Here is a 27,803-nt window from a genome sequence, read left to right as displayed (position 1 = left end):
CGTATTAGCAGCTTCATCAAACATAACAGGAACTTGATCAATCATCCAGAAGACATCATTTATCTCAATTGTCCGCCGCTTGTATTGCTCCTGAAAAAACCTTGTGGCCTCCGACGAAATATCATGTTGAGAATATAAGAAGCCCCCTTTACCATCTTCGATCTTCCAGATCGAATTTATACGCCTCCTTGCATTTGCAAAATTATGGAAGAACTTTGTATTTCGATCGCCCTCCTTGAGCCAAATCGCTCTGCTTTTAAGCCTCCATGATGATTCTTCCTTTTGCAGCAACGCTTGTTTCTTTCTCTCCAAGGTTCTGAGATGATTTTTTTGATCAAAAGACATACAGTCAAAATTGACTGTAGCAGATAAAAAACTTAACTCCTTTTTTATATCATCAAGCTCCTGTTTGTCCTGCTTCCTCTTTTTGATTATCCAATCCTTTGCCGCCTCCCTCAAAGATTGGATTTTTTCACGAAAGGTCGTGAAGGGAGCCCTCTCCGATTGCTTTAATTCCTCCCATTTTTTTGATATGAGCTCGTTGAAAGACTTGTCAGACAGATAGATTCTGTTGAATTTGAAGGAATATCCCAACCTAGATTCCGATTCCCTCCAGTCAAGATAGATGGGACGATGATCAGATGTATAATCACTTCCGGTGCTAGCGACTGGCATTCCCCATTCCTCTATAATACTGGCATTGATGATAAAACGATCGAGTCTTTTAGCAATGAAAGCCAGACCAGTTCTGCTGTTATCCCATGTTGGAGACATCTTTAGGGGAATAACATCAACCAGATTTCTATTTAGAAATTCCAGGCGAAGTCTATCAGCAATAGGGTCATAGTTCCTGCAGTTGCCCCAACATTCATTAGAATTTAGAGTGACATTAAAATCCCCTGCAATCAATAAAGATTCAATGTCAAGGATTTCCGATGCAAACAACAAATCCCAAAAGGAGGATTTGTTCCTGTAAGGCGCATAGATGTTCAGAATGTGTAAAATCTTGGGCCGACCTCTGACCGAAGCTGAGATTAGGATGCCTGCACAACATTTATAGGCTTTTGCTTTGACCCATGTCGGATCCCACAAGACTGCCAGACCACCCGACATACCGTCAGCATCCGAAGCAACCATATACCAGGACGGAAACATTCTTCTGAAGAAGGCTAAAGTAGCCTTACTAGAGTGCATTGTTTCCTGTATAAAGATGATATGTGAATGAGCTGATACGAATATCTCTTTTAGCGCCAAAAATTTTGGGGAGGCGCCCAACCCCCTGATATTCAGTGAAGTCAAGAAAGTCATGTTGAAGGCTGACCAGCCATACATGCTCTAAGAGGCTGGGGGGCAGAGGAATCAGCGATTGGAACTTCAACGAGGGAGAGGTTCGTGATACCATAATCTGAAACAATTGTTCTGCCTCTAAAATGGCGAGATCCTCCTCTCTGCTTTTTCCGGACGGTGATATTCTTTGCAGAATTGGGGCTGATGGAGGGGAAGGAGGGTTTATGGATGGTTAATGGTTCAAGGACTGGGGGATTCCTCTGGAGAAGATTATCGATATCGCTATCAGATTTGTTCACCGGGGATTCCGTCGGTGAGTTAAAAGGTGTAGGAGATGGCATGGGCTCCTTACCTCTAGAGTGGCCAGCGGGGGGAGTAACCGATGAAGGTGTCGATGAGCTTAGCAAAATGGGGTGTGACCCCACCACAAAATCCCCTTTTTTCATGGGAGATGGAGAGGGCACCGGATTATCATCTAGTGGCTCAGGAATGAGAGGGCATTCTATGACCGGAGAGAGTGGTTCATCCGATTGATCATGAGAAAAGAATTGAGAATGGCAGGAGGCCTTTACCTGAGAAGGAACATGTTTGTGAATGATACCTGCGTCTTCAGACAGAGATTCCGCGGCAGAGGTTCTTCCCCTATGGAGAGGGCGACGCTTTATTTTCCGATTAAAACGAAGCCTGCAATTATTAATGAGATGGCCTGTTCGATGACAGAGAGAGCATCGAAAAGGGATGCCCCAAAAGTCAAGTCTTTGACATATCGTGGTCCCTTCCCATGATATCTCAATGTGCTCCGGATAACCACCTTTGAAGGGTTTTTCAATCAATATCCATGCTATCCTTTTATCTTTCTCCCCTCTGACCCATGGATCAACATAAATAAATTTACCAACTGAGTTACCAATATCCATGAGGGTTTCGACAGACCATAATTCCAACGGAAGATTGGGTAACTTGACCCAGATCATACAATTCGATGGAGTGTTTTTAAGAGGGTCGAAACCCATATACCATCGAGATAAAGACAAGAAGCTCCTGCCAAAAACCCAAGGTTTATTGAGAATCATTTCAAGATCTGATGATTTCAAGAAGTGAAAAGAAAACCAGTCTTTCATCAGTCGAGAGATGACTGGAGTATATCCAATCAGAGGAATCCACTTAGATGATAGCCATGTTCTCATTTCATCCTCTGTCATCTCCGGAAAATGCCACTTCCCAATAAGAGCTAGCTTTTGAAGGCTATCAATACGTTCAGACAAAGTCGCGCTCGTGACAGAAACCGCCTTAGGAGGTGGAGTTGTTTTGACCGGGTTCCAAGATTTCTTAGAGCGGTCCCCTTTTTCTAGTTCTATATTATATTTGGGGGAGTCAGGTTTTTTTTTGTCCGATGCCAGCATCGGTCCAGCATGGAGGGAAAAGGCCTGACAAGAAGGATGAATCATCTCTTCCACCGAGGCATGCCAGCTCGGGTCAAGGGAGGCAGATTCACGTGCTTTTTCCGCCTCGATGGCAGCCCTGAAAAGAGCCAGCGTGGCAGGGGAGTCACTGTCGGCCGACATTTAATGGAACAGATGGAATGCTCAGATGGAACTGGAGAAGAGGGACGATACGGATAAGATGATATGATAGACAAAAGAGAACGTTCTGCAATAAGAGCCTGGATGACAAGATGCCCAGAAGGAAAACCTATTGGAGAAAGTACAGCATGGAGGTTCAGTTGGATTTTGTCAGGAGAGCTAGATATGGACTTTATGATTATCCTGGTAAAAAGTACCGAAGACCCGATAAAGAAACATCAGGACAGAGAGAAAAGCAGTTCTAGGATCAGCTAGAATTAAGAGTGATGGCAGAAGAACCACCGTCAAAATGTCATATTGCATGGGATCGAGAACCTTCTGAGCAGAAAATGATGTGAAATCTGCAATTGGCGTCTATTAGAATTTATGAACTGCTCAGTCGCCGGAGAAAGCATTTGAAAATAGGAGCATAATGGAAAACCGGCAAAAAAATCCGGCGAACCTACCTTCCTAAAAACCTGAGAGCCTAACAGGAATCGACACAGGCAGAAACAAAGGAATTTTGAACCTATTCTATAGGCTCGTTTTGACAGTCAATACAGCAGCAATAGACGTGAATAATACACCACCACCTCCCTATGCGAAATCTTATGTCTGAACAAGGACTGTAAATAAAAATAGACGCCTTTATCTTGTTTATTATAGCTTTCAGCATCTTTAAAGAGTAAATTTACAGAGACATATCAATGACATTTTGACAGAGATTAATACAGACATTTCTACATAACCCAGTCTCTGTAAATATCTATCTCATATCCTTGACATAATAATGATAAGACTAAAAAAGAAGTAAACTAAGGAAGAAATACTAACCCGAGAGAGAGAACCGGAAGCGCATCCAGGGACTGCAGAGCCATGTCAGAATATCCAGTATAGACAAAAAAAACCAGCATAGAAATAGCAGGGAAGGCAAATGAAAACCAGAGATCAGTTCTCCTCCATCTGGCCAGAGCGGCCCGGGAAGAAAAACGATAACCGTTCCACGGAGAACTATATATAAAGAGTTAGCTAATATAGATGAAGGAGAAGTGAGGGTTACAAATGTCTCTCTGCATGTCAGAGCGCCTGTGAACGTGTTCAGCATAAAAGAAGGTGGCCATGCATCTTCCTGTGTAGTAGACCCGGGCCTTCGTAGGTTCAAAGCCTGGCTAGAACTGATTGGTGTGCATACAGAGGATGTCGATCGCTGGTTGGTTGTGAGCATGGCATCCTCGTCCCGACGCGTTCCGGCTCCCGCTCCGCTCTCTACCTGCATGGTCCAAGACTAAAATAATTAGAAGTAAAAAAAAATGTGTGATTTAGATTTTTAAACCTTGTATTTTGAAGATCCATGTTAACTAATTTATATCGATGTCAACTTCATATATATGTATATATTTATAGAGAAAAATGTAAAATAAAATATTTTAATGTTGTATATAATAAAATATCCAATGTGGATTATAAATAAAATATTTTAATAGAAATTAATATTGACATATACTAAAAAATATACTAATAATAAACAAACCATTTTAATTGGCTCGCATTGAAAAAAATTGATTCCAATCCCTAGTTCATATTAGATTCGTACTTAAAATAAATCTATACTTATAATAATAAAACAAATCAAGCACATTGAAATTTTTTTCTTTAATAATTCAAAACTATATTCTCCTTAAAATAAATTATTTTTAGTTTTAATAAAAATATAAATTTCTCGACCATCTTACTTAGCCATAAATCAAGGAAGATGAAAATATAAAAAAATGCCAAAGTATTTTTTACAAAATGAAAATGAAAATGACACATTAATTAAATGAAAGCATGGCATGGTTACAAACTTTCTAATTTCTTCGGAGATTACTTTATAGGAACCCTAGCCCGAGGAATTTCCCGAAAAGTTATGGAAATCCTGGTCATATTTAGAAAAAATCCAGCAAGGATTTTTGTAAATCCAAGTTATAGTTGTTAAACTTCAAAATTTTAGGTGTCCTAGACGTTTTTGATGGTGCTGAATCCATTCCCACCATCAAAAATACGATTCAAACACTGTCTCTACAAGGTTTTTTGAATTTTTTTTACCCGGATTTCGACCACTTTTAGCAGTCCGGGTGATTCCTCCGCCTCGTTAGACGACTCCCTTAAGATATGCGGCGTTCATTAGAAGTGAGCCTTATGAAGTTCGCTCTCAGAAATCCCACCATCTAATTGATATGACAAGTTAAACTGCGTCCCCAAAACTTTGCTCATCACAAATCTCCAAGGTGACACCTTTGCCGGACGGTTTAATAACCCATGTATTATTTGTTTTTTTTCAAGGTCGGAAGCATTGGTGGTGGGCCAATCCCAAGAGGCCCACCAATAGACTTTATTAAGGACTCAATGAGAATTGAACTTGTGCTTGATGATAGAGGGTAGATAACAAACTGATATAGGGCCAAATTAGGGTGGATTCAAGAAAAAATAATTTTTTTTAAAGATAGAAGGTCAAATGATTTATTAAAAGCTTTAACACAAAGGTTTTTTTAAATGTAGTCAAAATTATCATCACATGAAAATAATAATACAATATAAATACATCAAGTTATGTTTAGAGATAGACTCTATCTTAGACATACAATCTCTTGATTGAGTGAATATTTCACCTACACCATCTAGTAAGCTAACTATTTGGAGAAAATCTCTCAATCAAGTAGACCTCAACAAACTCTTAACTAATAGGAACAAACTCATTCTAAAATTGATTAGCGAACCAAAGACAAGTATAAATTATATTTTCCAAATCCCTTTTTAATGACTATTTGTCTTCATTGGAATCAACGAAATCTAACAGTCATGTTTACAAACAAGATTAAAAAAAAAATATACCCACTATCCATATAAACGTGACAAGCAAGAATTATATTTTCCAATAACTACCCATTGTGACTACTTGTATAAAGAGTTATCATAGTGCAGGCCACAATTTAATAGTGTGAACAAAGAGTTATCATATTGTACGCCGCCGTATATTTGGGCGCAATGTAGGGCACCCAATGTCCTTCGGAGAAAAGAAGGGTGTATGTGCCCTGTCATTACTGACGGAGGTGTTGGCAAAATTGCACAAAAGACAAGTGGTGCCAACGTGCTTTTCATTAATTCCTGAAATCCACTGACCATTTCCCACTAAGCGTATGATACTCATAAGTCGTTATGAAGGATATGCATGATCTTTTTGTTATTGCAGGCCAGCCGTGAAAGCGCAAATGAAGACCATGGCCAATACTTTCCAAGTATGAATGAATAAGTGAAAAATGATTTATTGGTTACTATGAAGAGTTCCCTCATGTTTGTTGAATTAACTCTGTGGCCGTGGTTGGAAACAATTTGCCCACAATGGCCACACAAGACTTTCCATGGGAGGATTAGTACGCGTCCTGAAGTGGCAGATCCAGAATATGAACAAATTGGGGAATGAAGGTGTAAAAGAAAAGATCTTCCATACACAAACCATTGGAATCCTTCTTATTCTGCAATTGGATTGGGAAGAAGATGCATTGAAGAATGAATTTTCGTTAGCCCCAAAAGTAAGATCCTGAGTGACTACTGTTGCTGGATGATTGTTTGTTTGGAGTCTTTGTTGTCTTGTTCGTTCCATGACCCTCAACTTTTTCTCATTTGGTCCAGTTTCTACTCATGAATAATTGTCTTTGTTCGGTTCTTCGTACCATGACCCTGAACTTTTTCTCATTTGGTCCGGTTTCCACTCATAAATAATTAGTGTTTGTTATTAAGATCATGGTTCATTAGTTTTGCAGAGTTGTTTTTTGCTTCTTCGTACCATGACTCTGATCTTTTTCTCATTTGGTCCAGTCTCCACTGATAAGTAGCTAGTATTTCTTTTAAGATCATGGTTGATTGGTAGTGTGAGGAAAACAGGTTCCAATGGTTTGTGCAAGGAGGATCTTTTGCTGGCAAATCTACCTTCAAAGATGCAACAAAGTGGTTGTGGACGCAGATGATTCACAAAGAAAGCTCTCCTTTCGATTCTATGGTCATATGATTGATGGAATAATCAAACAGAGGCACCTTGTAAACAAATTTTGTGGTATATATTTTTTGGGTTGGGTTTTACTTTCTGATACTGTACTTTTGGATGGGCCGAGATCATAAATGCACGGAGCTGTATATGCGGAGTTGGATTTAGGTAATTTGCCATTGGCCTCTACACCGTCTTGCATTGTGGACCGTTGAATTTTGGCAACTGGCCTGCATTTATAGTCCATGAGCAGACTCGTTATTTGTTGTTTTGCATTTATAGTCCATGAGCAGACTAGTTATTTATATTGCATGAGCAGACTGGTTATTTGTTGTTTTTCTATTATATTTGTTCTCCCATCTATTACCTGTTGTTTGCTACTGATAGTTTGCATCTCTGTCCTACTTGTTGTAGGAGTAGGAGTCTACCTAAATTTAAGAATCTAACTTAAAATATTTATCTATGTAAATTTTTTTAGTTGCGGTGGCATTGTTTTAAAATATAAGTGATGGAATTTCTATATAAACATTTATACAAAAGGATAAGCTTTTCTATATTAATACACTGTTCTGGAAAATGGAAAGTTTGCTATATTAATGAACAGTTGTGTGTGGGGGCAAAGTGCATGTCTTCAAGCTTTGTAAGTCAGTCTGAAATTATCTACAGACTGGAGGAGGATGCCCTTTGTTGGTGGAAAAACCCAGGATCAATGGAGTACACAGCAAAATTGACCCAGCATCATCAGAGGATTACACAGCAAAATTGGGTTAGTTGGCTAATATGCGTTTACTTTTACTTGTCTAATATGGGTTACTTTTACTTGGCATAGAGTTGGCTCATATGTGTTACTTGGCATGGAGTTGGCTCATATGTGTTACTTTTACTGGGCTAATATAGGTTCTAGCATGGAGTTGCAGTTCTCTGGGGTAAAACAATCTTGGTGGGAGCATCCTTTGGAAGTTTCATGAGCCTTTGAAAATCAAAATTATTTCATTGGTCGTGGTAAAACAAGGATGGTGGATATTTCTGTTCGCAGTTGTTTATAATGAGATTTTTTGGAAGTTTTTCGGTGGGTTTTTTCGGTCAAAATCCGGCAGCAATTTATTGGAATCGCAAGTTTGATAGCTTGTTTCTGCACAATCAAGGCGTCCCAGGGGTTTTTCAGGGTGCTGAATCCAAATATGCAGTTAAAAAACCATTTTAACTGCAACAAATCAAGATTTAACTTCAATTTCTTCCACCGGATTCCGTCACTGAAATCTTTCGAAAAAAAATCGCATTATAGACGAGTCCTTTTTGTTTTTTTGGTTAGTTTTGAAAAGTGAAGGGTTGAATTTGGATGGGCTTTTGAAAAGTAAGATTGCTTTATGGTCGAAGTTTCATAGAACTTTGAAAATAAAATTACTTTAAAGGTCGTTTTGAGTGTCGCTTTGAAAAGGAGATGGCTTACTCCAATAGGTGTATGTTTGTGCAAACTTAATACGGAATCCATTTCTCACTTATTTACCTTACTGCTCTTATACAAGTATGCTGTACGGTACAAGTTTTGGGGATGGTGAATTTGGAGTTCAATCAAAAGGCGTCCTTGTAACTAAGGTTTGAAGATTGCGTGAGGAGTTCTCGAAAATCAATTTGAAAAATTGGTAAAGTAATTTGAAGGTTTTATGGCATTTTTGTCTTTATGGTGGGCTGCCATATCCCGAAATTATTGCGGGTCAAATGATCAAGTTTGTAAAAAATTCTTGGTTAATTAAAAGCTAAAATCAAGGCAAAAACGGTTTTGGTTATCCAAAATTTGGACTTCAATATTTTTCGGGTTTTTTTTTGAATTGTTTAACGAGGTCTGGACCATCAAAAGTGGCTAGAATCTGGGTCAAAAAATTTCAAAAAAACTTGTAGAGGCAGTGTAAAATTTTGAAGTTTCATAACTATAATTTGGATTTACAAAAATTTTTGCCGGATTTTCTCTAAATATAACCAGAATTTCCATAACTTTTCGGGCAACTCCTCCGCCTCGTTGGACTACACGTTTTTTTTTGATAACATGACAAAAAGCCACCCCACAATTTGGGGGTGGTAGCTGCACTTTTTAAAATCAGAATCATTAGATTTATATCATTAATTTTTCTAAAGAATTTTTGGTTGATCAAAAGGCTTAAAAAAACCGGGGTTTTAGATTCATATCATTATTTTTTCTAAAGAATTCTTGGTTGATCAAAAGGCAAAGAAAAGTCCAGGGTTTTGGTCTGGACTTCGATATTCCTTCGGATTTTTTGGATGGCACCAAAAAAGAAACCACTTTCTTGTTGCATTTTTTTTAAATAAAAATCATCATATTCATATCAGGGTTTTTTTGGTAGTCATATTTTTTTGAATTAGAATTATTATATTTATATCAAGTATCTTTTGGTAAAGGTTAAAATAGTGGAATTGAATTTATTAGTGCGCAAAGAGGCTCATTCTACAGCCCAGTATAACCTTGATGTGTAAGTATGTCAAGTCCTCAAAAAATAATAAAAATAACTTTTGCTAATGTCAACGAAAACATTCATTAGAATTTTAAATTATATATAACTTGAATATTTAGATTATATATTTAATTTTATTAATGGACTAAAAATAATTATTAAAATAAAACTATGTATTATTATATATGTTTTGAATGGATAATAACTTATCTCATGTGTTTAATAGCTCATTTATCATATAAGTGAATTTGAATGGATCATAAATTTACGGTTAACAAAAATTTACCACATTAAAGTTCCAAATTAAGTAAAATTTTAAACATCTTTATTCTTTATTCAAGTCACTACAATTTATTAAATCAAAGGAAAAAGGTTAATTTAACAAAAATAATCTTTTAATTAAATATTTGTAAAGTGAATCTTTAAAAGGAAAAATCATTCATATACATATATTAATTGGATGTAGTTTTATTATAAATTTTGTTATCATGCTATGTAAAAAACACCATTAAATATAATATTAAAAGATTAATATTAATATTATTATTAATATCTTTCGATTAATACAATATTAAATTTGTTATATTATAATATATAATAATATATCACGATATATAATTAACTCTAGATATATATAGAGGGAAGCACAAATACATAAAGTGATAGAGGCGAAGATAGAGTGAGTGACAAGGGAGAAGGGTCAGAGAGAGAAACAGAGAAACAAATATGGAGGCGGAGAGAGAGGAGAGAGGGAGGGAGATAGTGACAAGGTTGGAGGGTAGAGAGAGAGATGGGGGGAGAGAGGAGGAGGTAGGAGAGAAAGGGAGAGAGGACTTTAGAGGGAGGGACAAAAAAATGGAGTTGGAGGGGGAGAGAGGGAGTGAAGAAGAAATACATAGAGAGAGAAAAGTGGAGAGAGAGAGAAAGGGAGTGACAGGGGAGAGATGGAGAGAGAGTGTGTATGTTTTGGGGTGAGATAGAAAGACAAAGAAAGAGAGATGGAAGGAACGGGGGAGAGAAGGAGAGAGGGAGGGAGATAGTGACTGATTTGGAGGGAAGAGAGAGAGTGAGAGAGAGAGAGAGAGGGGGAGATAGAGGGAGGTGGGAGAGAAAGGGAAAGAGATGAAGGAAGAGAGAGAGAAGGAGAGAGGGAGGTAAGTGTTAGGATATTCCGACACATAGGATATAGTTAAGTTCAACTTGGTCTAGTGTAGAGTTAGGTATAGAGTTAGGTAAAGTGTGTTTCTTTACCGTTGTACATTTTGTAACTTACAATCCGATGGTTACGATATGTAGTGATCCGACGGTTCATTCTCTCCTCGGTATTACCGACACTTGATCCGTGGCTTGACACCCGATTGGTCCATGAGTTCTATTTAAAGCGCATGGAGGGTCATTGTTTGGGTAATCCGTGCATGAGAGAAGCTTATGTAAATTTTCATTCTTTGATTAATAAATTGCCTGTAGTACCCACATTGGGACAGGCCGTGGATTGTTTCCCTCTTTGAGGGTTTTAACCACGTCAAAAATACTGGTGTATTGATCTGTGATCTGGTTGTGAGCGGTGTCCTTTTGGTATTCTTTCTGAGGAACTTACCCTGTAAATTCCTACATGGTATCAGAGCTATTTGAGGGCCGCATCCGTTGGTGATCCAAATCTGAAGCCGGTAGAACTGCATGCGGCTGTCGTTTCCTAGATCTGCTGTTTCTGACTGCTTTCGGGCCGAAAGGACTGCTCTGTTGCGTTCGGAGCATCTGTTCGAGTGAGGAACCCCTTTCGTTTCACGCGAAAAGGTTTCCGGTAGCCCTAGCTGCGTCATTTTTCAGATCGGGAGGTATACAGTTTTTTTTGCAGTTTACTGTTATTTTCTCTCTGCTTATTTCGATTTCGGTTTATTTAGCTTTTTTTTAACCAGATCTATACCTTTCATTTCTGCGTATGCTCTTTGCCCTGCGACTCTGTGCGATCTGGGCAAATCAGAAACAAAAAGGAAGGATTTTTCTCATGCGTATGCTCTTTTCCCTGCACCTTAGTGTGATCTCGGAAAATCAGAAACATTGAGAAAAATATTTAGTTTTTCGGCTAAAGCTAACTTTGAGATTTTTTTTTTTTTTTTTTTCCAAATTTCTAGTTTTTTGGCTAAAGCTAACTTCGAGCCGCAAGGTTCGTTTTTCTTTGCATATTCGTGTTGGGTTTTGTGTTTTGTGTTTTGTAGGGAAAAAGAGCTTTCTCAAGGCAAGCACGCAAACCAAGGCCCCCCCCTCTCTCTCTCTTTCTCTCAAATTTTTTGTATAGATCAATTGGTTCAAAGCTATTTTAAGAGAGTAGAGGTCTTGGGTTCAAGTCTCCATTTTGTGGGGGCGGATTTTTTTCATTCTCGCACATTCGCGCACTTTGCCGGCAACGTCAACAATTTTTTCAAAAAGCCATAACTTCTTCATCCGGAAGCCTTTTTCAGAGCCGTTTTTTTTAAAACCGCCTATTTTTTCGAGATCTATCCATTGGAACACTTACTTTCAGCATCTTCAGCTTCAGTTTTTTTTTAAAATGGAAAGTCCATGCCGAGTCATTTTTGACAGCACTAACTACTTCCAATGGGTAGCCTACATGGAAGATTTACTTAGAAGTAAAGGTCTCTTCAGAATAGCCACAGACCAAGAGAAGAAACCAAAAGATGAAGACAAGGCTGCAAAATGGGAAAATAGACAAGATCAAGCACGTGGTTTGATAGGGATGTCTATTTCTCCTGATCTTAGATTCCACATTGCAGAACTTGAGACTCCTCATGAAGCATTAGAAAAACTCGCTAAAGTTTTTGGGATTAAAAATGAAATTAGAGCCCATCAACTTGAAAATGAGTTGCTTACTTTGGATCCTAATAATTTTTCTTGCATTGAAGATTTCTTGTCCAAATTCAAGACCCTTAGATATCTCTTGGAAGGTGTTAAAGTTAAGAAAGAAGATGGTAACCTTATTTATTCCATCCTTACTAAGTTGGGACCAGCCTACTCTGTATTTGTTTCCACTTTCCATTCTACAAGGGAAGCTTTCATTTGTCAAGGAAAAGACTACAAGGCCCCTTCCTTTGACTCCTTTTGTGATTCCTTAATAAGAGAACAAGAAAAACTCTTACACCTTGGTCTTCTTAATCTTGGAAACTCTTCCACGAAAGCGTTAGCCGCCCAACAACAACCAAATTCAAAGAATCCTAAGAAGTCATATCCTCAAAAGAATGGTCCTAAACCAACTCAGCCTCAAAATGAAAGATCATTTCAGCAAAATGATAAGACCAATAAAAAAAAATGGAAGAAGACTGATAGACATTGTAACTTTTGTAATCGAGATGGCCACTTAGAATCTAAATGCTTCAAGAAGATGGAAGCCTTGGAAGCCGCAATGAAGAAACATAACATCCATATGGAGCCTACTTCAACTTCAACTTCCGGAATGGCACTTTCTGCATGTCGTTGTCAATCATCTCAGTCTGGTTATGCATTAAATGTATCTTCTTCTTCTTCTCATTCTCATGAGTGGCTCATTGATTCTGGAGCCTCTTATCACATGGCCAAAAACCAAGCCATGTTTTCTTCTTTAAATGATTGTAACACCAAAAATATATATGTTGGTGATGATAGATCTCTTAATGTTGTAGGGACCGGAACTGTTCATCTAGACAATGGTCAGTTTAATGATGTATTATGTGTTCCAACCTTATCCTGCAACCTTTTATCTGTCTATCAGATAACTCATTCAGGTGAAGGTAAAATTGTTGAATTTTCACCTCATGATGTTGTAATCAAGGATCTAAAAGATCCTAAACAGATTCTAGCTACTGGTCTTGCTGATGATTCCACAAGGTTGTATAAGTTTCACAACTTTGGGTCATCAAATCTTCCCTCAGTATTTGTTGCTCATAATGATGAAGTGAGCAAACTTTGGCATGAGCGATTTGGTCACTTAAAATATCGCTCCCTTCAGCATCTATGTAAAGAAAATATGGTGATAGGTCTTCCTATGGTATCTTGCAGAGATGGTGTTTGTTCCGGATGTGTACTCGGAAAACATCATCGGGACAGTTTTGACAAACGTGCCTCTTGGCACGCCTCAGCCCCTTTACAGCTTGTGCACAGTGATTTATGTGGTCCTCTTCCTGTTGCTTCATTCTCTGGCTGCAAGTACTTCTTAACTTTCATTGATGATTTTTCCAGACGCACTTGGGTATACTTCTTAAAACTCAAGAGCGAAGTATTTAACACATTTTTGGCCTTCAAAGCCTTTGTTGAAAAAAAATCTGGACATCAAATTCTTAAGCTAAGAACTGATAATGGTGGAGAATATGTTAAAAACACATTCATCAACTTTTGCACCGAAAATGGAATTCAAATGCAACATACTGTTCCATACACTCCACAACAAAATGGTGTAGCTGAAAGGAAAAATCGCACCTTAAAGGAAATGGCTAATTGTATGCTGCAATCTAAAGGACTCAGTCTTAGTTTTTGGGCCGAAGCAATTAATTGTGCAAATTATATAATCAATCGCACTCCTACTAAGGTTCTAGATAATATCACTCCAGAAGAAGCTTGGAGTTCCATTAAACCAGATGTAAGTCACTTTCGTGTGTTTGGAAGTGAAGCATGGGCCCATATTCCAGATGAAAAGCATAAAGCTTTAGAACCTAAGAGTGAGAAATGTACTTTTGTTGGATATTCTGAAGATATAAAAGGTTATAGACTTGTTCCATTTAAGTCCAAAAATGTTATCCTTAGAAGAGATATAAAATTTGATGAAAATAAATCGGCCTGCGAGCCTAGTCCGGCGGATGTGCCACCTCTTCCTATCTCTTCTACTTTTGAAAACATTTCTTCTTCAGATGATGAAAGCGAGGATGATAATCCTCCCCCACCTTCTCAGGATCCTCAACTTCCAAGATGGGTCCGTGCTACTCAGGATGCAGCAGGTGATCTTGCCGGTGATCCTACAGATCAACGACGTACACGTTCTCAGTTTGAAAGAGCCTCTTCTTTACTGGCTCAAGCTCCAGTAAATCATGATCCTGACACTTTTGCAGAAGCTTCAGGCCATCCACATTGGGAAGCAGCTATGAATGAAGAATATCATTCATTAATGACAAATGATACATGGGATCTTGTTCCTCTACCAAAGGGACGCAAACTTGTTAGATGTAAATGGGTTTACAGAACCAAGTATGGACCAGATGGGAAAGTTGATAAACATAAAGCTCGTCTGGTTGCTAAGGGCTTTTCACAGGTTGAAGGAATTGACTACACTGAAACCTTCTCCCCTGTTGCCAAAATGAACTCTATCCGCCTTGTTCTTTCCCTTGCTGCCTCTTTAAAATGGGAAGTCCATCAGATGGATGTTAAATCTGCCTTCTTGCATGGGGACTTGCAGGAAGAAATCTATATGGAACAACCCATTGGCTTCATACAAACAGACTCCAGCCTTGTTTGTCGACTTAAGAAATCCCTTTATGGCCTCAAGCAAGCTCCTCGGGCTTGGTATGCCAAAATGGATAGCTTTCTTTTAGAATCTGGCTTTTCTAGGTGTCATTTTGACAATACTGTCGACACCAAGAAAGTGGGCAACTCTCTTATCATCCTTGTTCTTTATGTTGATGATCTTATTCTTACTGGTAGTGATCCCAACCTTATAAACCATGTGAAGTCCAGCCTTAAAAAGAAATTTGAAATGACAGACTTAGGACACTTACACTATTTTCTCGGTCTTCAAGTCTTGCAATCCAAGGAGGGTATTTTCCTTTCCCAGTCCAAGTATGCTTGTGATATTCTTCGTCATTTTCACATGGAAGACTGTAAGCCAGCCCCTTCTCCCTTTCAGTCTGGAGTCAAACTTTCAGTCTCTTGTACTTCTCCTGAAGTTGATGCTACCTTATACCGTCAACTTGTAGGAAAACTCTTGTATTTAACCCATACTCGTCCTGATATTTCCTTTGCTGTTGGCCTTGTTGCTCGTTTTATGCAAAACCCCCGTGAAAGTCATTGGAAAGCAACTAAAAGAATACTTCGTTATGTTCGAGGTACAATACAGTTTGGGATTCATTACAGTGCCAAAGCAACTCCTCTGTTAGTTGGTTTCATTGATTCTGATTGGGCTGGTGACCCTGATGATCAGAAGTCTACTGCCGATTATGTCTTCACTCTTGGTTTAGGACCTATTACATGGGCTTGTAAGAAACAGGCTGCCATTTCTCTTTCGTCAGCAGAAGCAGAATATCGTGGTGCCGTGGAAGCTAGTAAGGAAGCCTTGTGGCTTCGTCAGATCCTATCAGAGTTTGGCTTTGAGCAGCAGCATCCAACCACACTTTGGTGTGATAATCAAAGTGCCATTCAGCTATGCAAAGATCCAGTCCAACATCAGCGCAACAAACACATTGAACTACACATGCACTTCATCAGAAAGCTCATTCATGACCATGTTCTTGAAGTGCAATATTGTCCAACAGATGATCAGGTTGCAGACATCTTCATAAAGGCTCTCACAGAGGCGAAGTTCACTAAACTTCGATATATGCTTGGAGTTCAGGAAGTTGTCACTAAGGGGGGATAGGCTCTAGTGCCTCCTTCCTTCTCCTATTGTGTCATATTTGTAAATCCTTCAATCCTATCCCAAGTTGTTCTTAAGGGGGGATGTTAGGATATTCCGACACATAGGATATAGTTAAGTTCAACTTGGTTTAGTGTAGAGTTAGGTAGAGTTAGGTAAAGTGTGTTTCTTTACCGTTGTACATTTTGTAACTTACAATCCGACGGTCACGATATGTAGTGATCCGACGGTTCATTCTCTCCTCGGTATTACCGACACTTGATCCGTGGCTTGACACCCGATTGGTCCATGAGTTCTATTTAAAGCGCATGGAGGGTCATTGTTCGGGTAATCCGTGCATGAGAGAAGCTTATGTAAATTTTCATTCTTTGATTAATAAATTGCCTGTAGTACCTACGTTGGGACAGGCCGTGGAATGTTTCCCTCTTTGAGGGTTTTAACCATGTCAAAAATACTGGTGTATTGATCTGTGATCTGGTTGTGAGCGGTGTCCTTTTGGTATTATTTCTGAGGAACTTACCCTGTAAATTCCTACAGTAAGAAGAAAGACATAGAGAGAGAGAGGGAGTGATAAGGGAGATAGAGAGAGAGGGAGAGAGGAGAGCGGGAGGGAAGAGAGATAGAAGGGGGAGAGAGGTAGAGAATGGGAAGAGAGAGGGAGAGGGAGATAAAGAGGAGGGAGAGATAGATAGATATGGTGAAAGAGTGTGTATGTTTTGGGGGTGATATAGAGAGACAAGGGAGAGATAGAGGGAGATAGAAATATAGATGAGAGGTGAAGAGAGGGAAGAAGAGAGAGAGGGAGGCAGATATATATAGATATGGAGAGAGAGTGTGTGTGTTTTGGGGGGTGAGATAGATAGACAAAGAAGGAGAGATGGAGATATATATACACACACACACACACACATATATAGATGGAGGGGGGAGAGAGGAAAGAATATTTATTGCGCTAGATGCATTGATTTCAGTATAGATGATGATTCCTAATTCTATTTGATATCTTGCACTAGATGCATTGATTTCATTGTAGATGATGATTTCTAATCATATTTGATTGCTTGCACTAGATGCATTGATTTTCAGTGTATATGTTGATTTCTAATCCTATTTGATTGCTGTATCTAGATGCATTGATTTTAATATAGATGGTGTTTTATAATCCTATTAGATTGCTTGCACTAGATGCATTAGTTTCAACATAGATGCTGATTTCTAATTATATTTGATTGCTTGCACTAGATGCATGGATTTTAGTGTAGATGTTGATTTCTAGTCTTATTTGATTTCAGCGTAGATGTTGTTTTTTAATCCTATTTGATTGCTTGCATTAGATGGATTAGATGTTGTTAATCTTGAGGCTTTAAATTATTAAAAATATCTTTCAAGATTAGATGGAGGGGGGAGAAGGAAGAAGATTTCTTGCACTAGATGCATTTATTTCAGTGTAGATGGTGATTTCTAATCCTATTTGATTGCTTGCACTAGATGCATTGATTTTAATGTAGATGTTGATTTCTAATTATATTTGATTTCTTGCACTAGATGTATTGATTTCAGTGTAGATGTTGATTTATAATCATATTTGATTGCTTGCACTAGATGCATTGATTTCAGTGTAGATGTGGATTTCTAATCCTATTTGATTGCCCGCACTAGATGCATTGATTTCAGTGTAGATGTTGATTTCTAATCTCATTTGATTTCTTGCATTAGATGCATTGATTTCAATGTAGATGTTGTTTTCTAATCTTATTTGATTGCTTGCATTAGATGCATTAGATGTTAATCTTGAGGTTATATATTATTAAAAATATATATTTTTCAAGATATATTTAGTAATACCTAGAAGGACACTATTAAGAATTAATTAGTTGTCAAAAGTTGTGATACCTAGAATTAAAATGAAATAGATGTGTAGAATCAATCCTCCTACAAAGTGAAAATTAATCGTTGACAAGATCGCCTCCCTTCTTCTATCGCCAACTAATTACTAATAGATAATTACATATATTCAAAATTACTAATAGATAATTGCGTACAAAAATGTATTCAAAATATTTATAAGAGGAAAAGATATATTTATAAACATTCAAAACAAATCAAAATATTCTTGAAAGAGATATGATAATTGTTTGGATGTAAATATTTTATAAATCTGGCCACTCACTAAAAAATTTTAAAAATACATTATTTCTTGACTTTGCAAAACAGATTATAGATAAAAAAATCATCAAAATAATCTTGAAAGAAATAAATTATTTCAAACATTAGCAAAGAAATAAATTATTTCAAGAGTTATCTTGACGTAGTAAATTATTAAAACTACCCATCACGATATATTTAGTAATTTCTATAGGGACATGTTGTGGTAAAAATACAACACCCCCCATTATTGATGCGTCCGCTTCGAATAATGGGGACCCTTTCTATAAAATTTGGCTAAGCGACTTTTTGGATTTTTATTTTAGTTAATTGCCCTACGCTTTCATTAATTTTTAGTTATGTTTGGATTCTTATTTTGATTGCTTTGTTAGAATCGATTTTCTATAAGCTTCACATTGACGCTTGTTTCGCCTCATTTGGTCAACTGGTTTGAAAATGGCACTCATTTGAAAATCTGATTATTTAGCTAGCCTGGGTTAAAAATGTATAAAATGTACAATATTGCATTTTGTAAATAAATTAGTTTAATAAGGCATTCATTTTAAATATTAACCCGTAGCAAGCTTTTACTAACATTTTTATTTTTAGTCATGCAGCGAAATAATTAAAGCATCGGGACTTAAGAAATCCACTCCAATTTTCTAATCAAATCTTAATCTCGAAAAACCAAACATTCAAGTGGCTGTAGTTTTATTTTTAGCCATAGTTTAAAAACTTATGTTCATAAAAACAAAACAAACAAAAAATAAAAATTTAAGTTTAAAATTAAATTTTAAATTAATTAATATATTATATAATTAATTTAATTAAATTAAAATTTAAAACAAACAAAAAACAAATATAAAAAAATAAATAAAAGATCGCATCGGGAGTTCCATTCGCAACCATTTTTAAGGAACCCCGACAAAACATATTAGTCCCCCCGATGCGATATATCGCATCGGCATTTCGTACCATTTACATATCGGCATTTCGCATTATTTTTTGTGTACTCCCGATATCCCCTTCCTCCCGATTTGCCGACGCGAAAGGCATACCATACTTACCTTAACTCCATTCCTCGTTTTGAAAAAGGCTTATGCAATAACGTAGGGGGACTATAACCTTAGTTTAAAAAGTAAATATTCAAATGAGTGGAGTTAATAAAGGAATAACGTATGCTGTAGGTTAGTGTAGTTTATATATTAGTTTATATATGAGTAGGGTAGGGTAATATATATTAAAAGTTAGTTTATATATTAATATGTAAATATAATATATTATATTAATTAATAATATCTAATATATATTAGATTATTTAAATTAATATGTATTATTTAATTAATAAATTTTAAACTAATCATATTAATTAATTTATAACAGTTAATTAATTTGATTAATTTAAATTTAAATATCATTTAGATTAATATTAATTAGTTTTTAATTAGATTTAATTTGCTCATAAATAGTTAATTAGATATTAGTTAGTTAGATTAATGATTAACAATTAAATTAGAAACTAATTTAGGATTAGATTTTTAATTCAAATTCTGATTTTTAGCCCAGCAACAGAATTTCCAGATTTATATCAGATTTGACCCATCAACTTTGGAAGCTCATAAATTGAGTTCTACTTGGCCAAATGAGGCCCAGGACGGCTCATTGGAAAGAGAAAATCAAGCAGAACATTTTGAAGGAGGTTTCACCAACAGATTTGATCATTTATTAGGCCACAAATCAGGCAGAAGATCAGGCTCCGAATTTTGGAAACAAAATCAATTTTCTGAGTTATTGTTTTCAATTTCATTTATCCAAAGCCTCTTCTAATTGCAGATCCATTGGCCAATGATATCCTTTGCCAATCAAATCATTCCAAGCATCAATACGTAGCTTATATTTTGTTTTTAATTATTTATTTAAACAGAATTTGATTGGGTTTGATTTAATTGCCAGAAATGATATTTTGATTGCATTTTAATTTATTTTGATTTCTTTTGCAAGAAAACAGTGGAAGAAATATGGAAAAAGAATCTCAATTAATGAGAAGGCTCCAGCAATTGAAGAGCAGAATTAGCAGAAGTAAAATTGGATTTAGCAGAATTCTCTGGAACAAACTCTCCTCTCTAAACATTCTTTTACAAAGATTATAAATAACAGATTAGAGAATGTAAAAGGGGCTGCTCTCCTCTGCAATGCTAGACTTCTAAAAGCACTATTGTAATTGGAATTTAGAGTTGTAGGAGGGAGGAGTGAAAAATCTCAGATCTGGGGATTATTGAGGATTTTCCCTTTGTATATTGAATTATGCATGAGGAACAAAGCTTGCACTATTGTGGCTCTAGTTTTGAAGGCAAAAGTTCAAGCAATGTAAAGGGCTGTTGGAGACTAAGAACAGAGAAATGGATGCAATAAATTGGTATTTCTAATACTATTGTTTCAAATATCAGTTTTATTTTTATGGTGATATGAATGTGTCATTTTATTCATGTTTGTGCACTATTGTCAATATGGGTAATTTGTCCCAATCTTGTTATTATGTATCTCTGTTTTTATGGATTAATTTCTCATTTTAGAGTAACTACTTACTCTGAAATCTGTCTTATGAAACTGATTTATTGGATAATAATGTGTGTGAACTATTTCTACATATCATTATTCATTTATTGGATTTATTGATTTGATAATCAATATCATTTTGAGAACTACTTCCTGAATGTTGTTGATTTATTATTTCAGTTTTAAGGTCTCAATAGGACGTGTTTTAGTAACCATAATATCAGTTAATTGAACTACTTCATTAACTTGATATTCATTATAAGCAAGACATGTTTAAATCCCAATATTTTGATTATCTTGCTCTTAGTTGGGTTAGATCTATATCTGCCTAATTAAGATAGGATTTAGATTAGTTTCTTTTGCTTGCATCATAGAATAATCTTGCATTTAGAATAAATTCTACATTCTTTTAAGTCCTCTCCTCAAAGAGGCAAAATTTTAGTTGTGGCTTGGCTGAGCCCAAATCAGCTTAAGGGTCATTCTCTTGCCTGATCAGCAAGGAGAAGTGATCTGATGTCCCTGTCTATTGGTAGTTAAAGATACATTATAAACCAATAGCAATAGGGAGAAGGTAACTGGACCTAGATGAACAGTCGGAGCCACCACACCAAACGGAAAAGGAGCTGCTTTTAAGGTCCGGACCGGGTGGTTATCCCCCAATGTTGTTGCAGCGATTTTCGAGGCATCAACATTTTTGGCGCTAGAAGGAGGGCCTGAGAAATTTGTCTGTTGGAGTCTTTTCAATTTTAATTCTTTATTTATTGTGATGGCTCCTCTCAAACTTCCAATTTGGAGTTGTATCTATGGACGAGCATCCTCCAATACTCCACCCAAAGTGGTAAGACTCTTGTCTCAGGTAAAGTTTAATGGTAAGAGAAATTCTTCTGCTTTTAACCATGTCTTTCAATTTATTCAAAATGTTTCAAATTACGATTTTCAAGGAATTGATGAAGGCATTTTATGCAGAATTTTTATTCTCACATTTGCGGCAAAAGCCAGAAACTGGTGCAAAACTCTTCTAGTTGCCTCAATCCATAGCTGGGATCAATTTGTTTCAATTTTCATTTGTAAATTTGACGGTTACGATTATGAACAGGTATGTCAAGAAATTGAATATCTACGAAGGTTTAAACATGAATCTGTTAATGATTTTCATATTCGATTTCACTTGAATTGTTTAAGATTTAGCGACGAAGATAAACCTACGGAAGAAGAATCATTAGATTGGTTTAAATATATTAGTTCTCTTCCAACCATTCCCAATCCATATGAAATTGATTCAAGCTTTGTTCCATCCCCTTCCAATACAAATGAGAATCCCAATTTGGATGTGCAAATAAATTGTGATAAAGTGGTTTCACAAAGCTTGGAAAATATTTCCATTCAAATGCAAGAAGACAACAACAACAATCTTGGAGAAAAAACAGCCTGGAAATCTGAAAGCTACTGTGAAGAAAATTCGGAAAATCAAATCGCAAATCAGCAAGTACAAGCAGCAATCAAAATGCAAACTGCTGTACAAATTTCTGAATTTCTCCATAATGAGCAAATGCCAAAATCAGAGCAGCAAAGCAGCGTTTTTCAAGAAAGTATGTGCATGCAAAGGAATGATCTGCGATCTGAAATCTACAATGAGCATAATGCACAAGAGTTCTCAAACAGAGACAGTTTTAAATGCATTGTTTCAGGTTCACACTTTTCCCTTTATCCTGATATTTTCAATAATGGTAATATTTTTCCTCTTGATGTTAATGATATTCCAGAAATTAAAGAGGCTGATCTAAATGAATTACCATTAAGTTTTTATCAAGATAAAGAAACAATAATTGATCATTCTTTTGCCACTGATGAACATGAAATTCTTGTCCCTCCTTGTTTTGATATATTGGATGAGATTGAAGGGAATTCTAGAGAATCTTGTGATGTCATTTATGATGATTACTCTGATATTGAGAATGTTGATTTCAATTTTTCTCAAGAGAATCCTCTTAATAAAATTCAAATAACATCTGAGGATGAAGAACGCTTCAATTTAGGAATTATCTCAACTAATCCTCATTTTAGAGCAGCAAATTATCTTCATGATTTCACCATTCGAGAAAACATTCCAATTTATGATTCATATGAGGATCAAACTCCCATTCCCATTCATAATCATAATTCGTTTTCTAATTCACAAGTTGGAATTCAAAATTTTTCAAATTCCATAATTCTGGCCATTCCTTGTGAAAATGAAATCATTTCAAAACAATCCCAAATGTGTTGTAACATTAGTTGTACAGATAGTGATTTCATTTTAGTTTTTCTTTCACAGTTATTCTGTTTAAATTTAGATTTACTTTCTGATTTTATTTTGCAAAATTTTCACACTTTCCGCTGGCATATTAAACACTTTATTATCAAACACTCAATTGATGAATTGCCTTATTGGGAAATTGAAGTTTCATATTATAACCATGAACATCAAGAGCTGTTAACATATCAATGTCAAATGATGCTCATTACTTATCAAAAGCTTCTATCTCCTCAAAGGAAATATCAACAAGAAAATGTATTTTTAGAAATCTGCCAGCAATCCAATTTAATTAACAAATTGCCATTTTATTTGAAAGGATTCCATCCATTTTTCATTGACTCATTTGAAAATTGTTTGGAAATTTTTCCTTCAAGTAAAATTGTCAATGATTTAACATTTGTACATAACACTAACAAATTTTTTCAGGTCAAAGAATCCAAAAGTTCATCTTCACAATCTGGCCTGTTATCTCTTCCTTTGAATATTTCCCAATTTTTAATAGAAATCCATCCACATTTCTATGATCCAATTGGTATTCAATTGGAAAGGGAATTTCAAGAGAAGGAGATTTTAATCAACTTGCTAACACTAATTGTACATTCTGATTTCATATTTAATTTTCTTAGTTTAGTTAGATTTGTATTTTTATTACTAACATTTGAACTGTACATAAATGCGGGAATAAAAATGAGAAAATGGCTACACTGGAAATATGACTATACCTAGTCATTTTCATGTATATGGTTAGAATAGGAGTAGAATTAATTTAGTTAGTTTGCTTTATGTAGTGAATTTATTTTCAACAGCTCTGTAGATTAAAAATAAAACAAAGCAATCAGCCATTCTCATGTATGTTCACTGAAACATTTTCTCCTTATCAGAAAATTTTAATTCTTGCTTTCCTTTTTGAAATTTCTTATAGTGATTTCTCTACTCTGCCTATTTTGAATAATGTCTTGATCAAAGTCAATTAAAATTGCACTTGGCATCGATTGCCTCAAAGCCACTTTTCTTCATTTCGGGATTTCCTTCTAAGATTTTCTTTTGAAATTTATATGGTAAGGATTTGAGGATATAAAAGCTTCATGATCCCATTATCCTATGAGATGTATGATTGACTATGATAAGCCTAATTCTAATTCAATCATTATCAGTCAATCTAACCTGTCACGGCAATCATATGAAGTTCATATTATATTCCTCGGAATTTGCCAAAAGCTGATCTTAAGGATGCCCATTTTGCCAAGTGCACACATTTAAATCTGTTTTGATATTTTTCTACAATTAAGTGACTTAATCTCATTCTAATCTTTAGTTTATTATCTGATGCTGTAAAATGCATCATGTTTATTTACTAAAGGCATTATTAAAAAGTCACTATAACAATTCAGATTTTTCTCAAGATTAATTCGGAATGAGCAGAGGTAATAAATTGTTACTTCACTTCGAAAGGGAAGCATAGTTTCATATTTATTTTTGGTAAATTTTATATTCCATGAACATGAACGATTGATTTCATTTAGGCTGATTGCACACTTAGATTTAGAATAAATAATGAAATTATTTTAATCAAAGGAAGAATTTGAAGATTATCAGGTAAGATTTACAAACAAATTCCTTCCAGGTACGCATTTACAACTTTGTTCTCATCTCTTATTAGTTTCTCTTTTCCTTAGTTTATTTTTGATTTGTGTTCTGTTTTATTTGCAGGTTTTTATTTCTTTTCAAGATCTGAAGTAAGCAACAAACTCATTTTAAATTTGCAAAAAGATTCAAGGAAATTCAATTCTGATTCATTAGAGTTTAAGCATTTTTTTAGTTTTGCTTTCATTCATTAGAAAACCCAATTGAAATTTCAAGAAATATCATAAGACCATTCACATCATAAGATTCTATCGGAAGAAGTTTTTAATATTTCTTTTGATAAATTGTTCATCGAAGACCTCCGATGTATTATCATACTCATATGCCATATTGCATTTCGCATATCGGAGCTTTCCAAGTGAAGTATACTTCCATGAATATGAATCGCCGATCTCCGATAATCGACTTTACCGATATTGCGATAAACACATAATTCCGGACCCGATATGAAATTCAAATCAAATTCATAAAATATCGCGTCCGTTCAATCGCAATAATGGTAGGAGTATAATTTTAAAGGAGGACGATGTTTCGGATCCGATATGTTATCAAATTTTCAACATAAAATTATCGGGTCCACTCTTCATCACATATCGGCATTTTGAGAATTGTTAAATCGTGCGCATAACATTGTCGATCGCGATCGCCGATTAGCCACGTCATTCATCGCATATCGGCATCGCAACAATCATATTGTGTTACATCGGGTGCTTAAGATTGCCGATCGCCGATTTACGTCATCCATCGCATCGCCGATATCGCAAGCGCTTCCTTGCAGTTTTATTTATGGCCGATATCTCGGATCCGATATGTTATTAAAATCCCATCATAAAAAGTTATCGGGTCCGCTCTTCATCGCATATCGGCATCGCAAAAAATATATTGTGTTACATCGGGTAACCAAAATTTGCCGATTTCCGATTAGCTACGACTTCCATCGCATCGCCGATATTGCAATCATTTCATCACATTCTTACGCTCACATCACCTCAGCACGATGCAATTTATTCTCTGATCCCCGATATAATATTTCTTTAATGATGCGATCGCTTCATTTCATTGCACATGTTCTTATCGGCAATTTGCCATTGCAATCTCCGATGCAATAGCTTCCAATGCATGCCTTTGAGCTATTAACATTTAATCGATATATGGCATAGCAATAAAGGTGAAGTTCTGCAGATTAAATTTGAAGCATGGTGAAGAAACATGTTATGTGAATCATCCGATACGGCAATGTATTATTTTAAAAGCGAGCTTGGGTAACCACTATGGTAAGAAAGCAGTTAATGACCAATTTGCAGCATATCCAAATTATTTCAATTTCTCATACATTTTAGTTTAAATATATAATTCCATAATTAAAAATGGAATTCAAGACCTCTCTATCTTCATATTTAAATTTTATTATCGTAGATTTGGTCTTGATTCCGAACTATTTATAAAGTCATGGAATTTATATGAAACTTGTGATATTTTGAGAAACAGTCATTGCTGCAAATTCTCATTCTCATTTTTGATGCATTTGCTTTAATTTCAACTCCCTTGAACACCAGGCATTTCATTTTTACGTTTTACGGCTTGCTTTAGTGTAAATAAAATAAATAATGATTTTGGGTTACAAGATTTTGGTTAGTGTGACTTCTTCATGTTCTTAATGTTAATTAAAATAAGAAGTCAACTGGTTTGGAGAAACTGATACCTTTCAGGTAAGATCAAAAGCAATGATCCAATGGTAAGATTCATGTGCCCACTTTCATTAATTTCCATTTCATCACTCTAGTTTCATTTTTGTTTTTAAATTATGCTGATATAAAACTCTGTTTTGCAGCTCCCCCATTTGAAATTTTCAATCTTCTGCCGAATCAGATTTTCAAAGTCCATACTCTTCTGCTGGCTTTATTTCAAGAAGCAGCGATAATCTTCATCGAAACAGCTACACCAGGAAGTTTCTGAACCTTTAATCTGTTTCTTTAAGCATTCCTTTTCATTGGAAAACAATTAAGATGATGCTTGAGAACAAGAAGATTCATATCAAACAGAAATTATTCATTGTGGCTGAATTTTACGATCACTGTTATCTAAAAGCCTAAAGCATTCACAACTCTGCAAGGTATGTTTTTTTTTTTTTTTTTCTAAATCTCAACATAAGAAGGAATGATTACATGCTTATTTTCTTTTTCTTCATATTGTTGGAGACATTGGTATAAACATTCTTGTTTGAGTTTATCTTGCGAGACTTGGATTTTCCTTTCCATTTTTAGAGATTTCTTTGTTTTTATTTTTGTTCGCTGATTTCTTTTCTCATTTTAGCATAAGAATTCTTTTCCTTTGGATTTCAATTTTGATTTTGGTGAATTTGTCATTATTTATATGGAAGGCCTATTTGTTACCTAACAATGGTCAGGATACGTGGAGGAAAATTGTTAATAGTCACCTATTAGCTTTTTCTTAAATCTCTTAGTAAAGTTTGATTTTCTTATTATAAAGGTAGACATACTTAAGGAAGAGATTACCAATTAAGGGAAGTTGGCAAAGTATCATAAAATCTGAAAATTTCTTTTTCATCAAATTGTAATCATTTTGAGATTTCAAAATTTCATTAGGATCTTTCAGAATTCTATTATCAGTCAAGAAAAGTTATTTTTAACCAAGTAAAGACACTTTACAGCAAAGCACATTTAACTCTGAAATTGTCATTCTTAACTCTTAAGGAGTCAATGATTCTCCCTGTCCCAAAGAGTCTTATTTTTCTAGAGGATAATCCTGAAATATATTTAAACTTAGAAGATAAGAGGTCTCATCGTGAGCCTGCTTACCATGATCATAGGGGAAAAATAGGCTGACATTACCAACACTGCTAAACAAACCAGGGTAATGGCTTATGATTGCAAATTATTATAAGACAAGGGGTCTCATCACGAGCCAGCTTGTTCAGTCCAATTTTAACCAGTGAATGGCATTGTCAACTATCTGGCTACCATACTAGGACAATGGCTTTTAAGATTTAATAAAAAAAAATAAAAAAAAAATACATATATAAATGGATTTATCTCTAGGTCAATAATTCTTAAATAGATAGGATTCTGAATCATTTATGATTAAAAGGTAACCCTGTCGAAACTATAGATGTTTGCTGGCAACAGTGGCTCTACCTGTGACAAATGAGTATATTTTAAAAGCTAAGCTGTAAAGTGACCCCTGCTTTATCTCTACAACTAATTAAGGACTGATA

At 35.6% G+C, this 27,803-nt stretch overlaps 1 protein-coding gene across 1 annotated transcript in view; it reads left to right on the top strand.

Annotated features, from left to right (window-relative positions):
- The first annotated feature begins 2,998 nt into the window (after positions 1 to 2,998).
- LOC149161182 (putative LRR receptor-like serine/threonine-protein kinase At4g36180) overlaps positions 2,999 to 27,803 on the top strand; it is a 40,540-nt gene continuing 15,735 nt past the window's right edge. The window contains exon 1 of the mRNA XM_089434800.1: positions 2,999 to 3,063. Coding sequence (XP_089290926.1) covers positions 2,999 to 3,063 — 65 coding nt within the window. The remainder of the gene's footprint in view (positions 3,064 to 27,803) is intronic.

This window comes from Pinus tabuliformis, chromosome 5_2 (genome assembly GCF_031772625.1).
Source record: "Pinus tabuliformis cultivar Carrire ecotype Pingquan chromosome 5_2, CPIR1, whole genome shotgun sequence".
Lineage (NCBI taxonomy): Eukaryota > Viridiplantae > Streptophyta > Pinopsida > Pinales > Pinaceae > Pinus > Pinus tabuliformis.
Note: the sequence above shows the minus strand (reverse complement) of the source record. Positions and strands in the feature narration are given on the sequence as shown.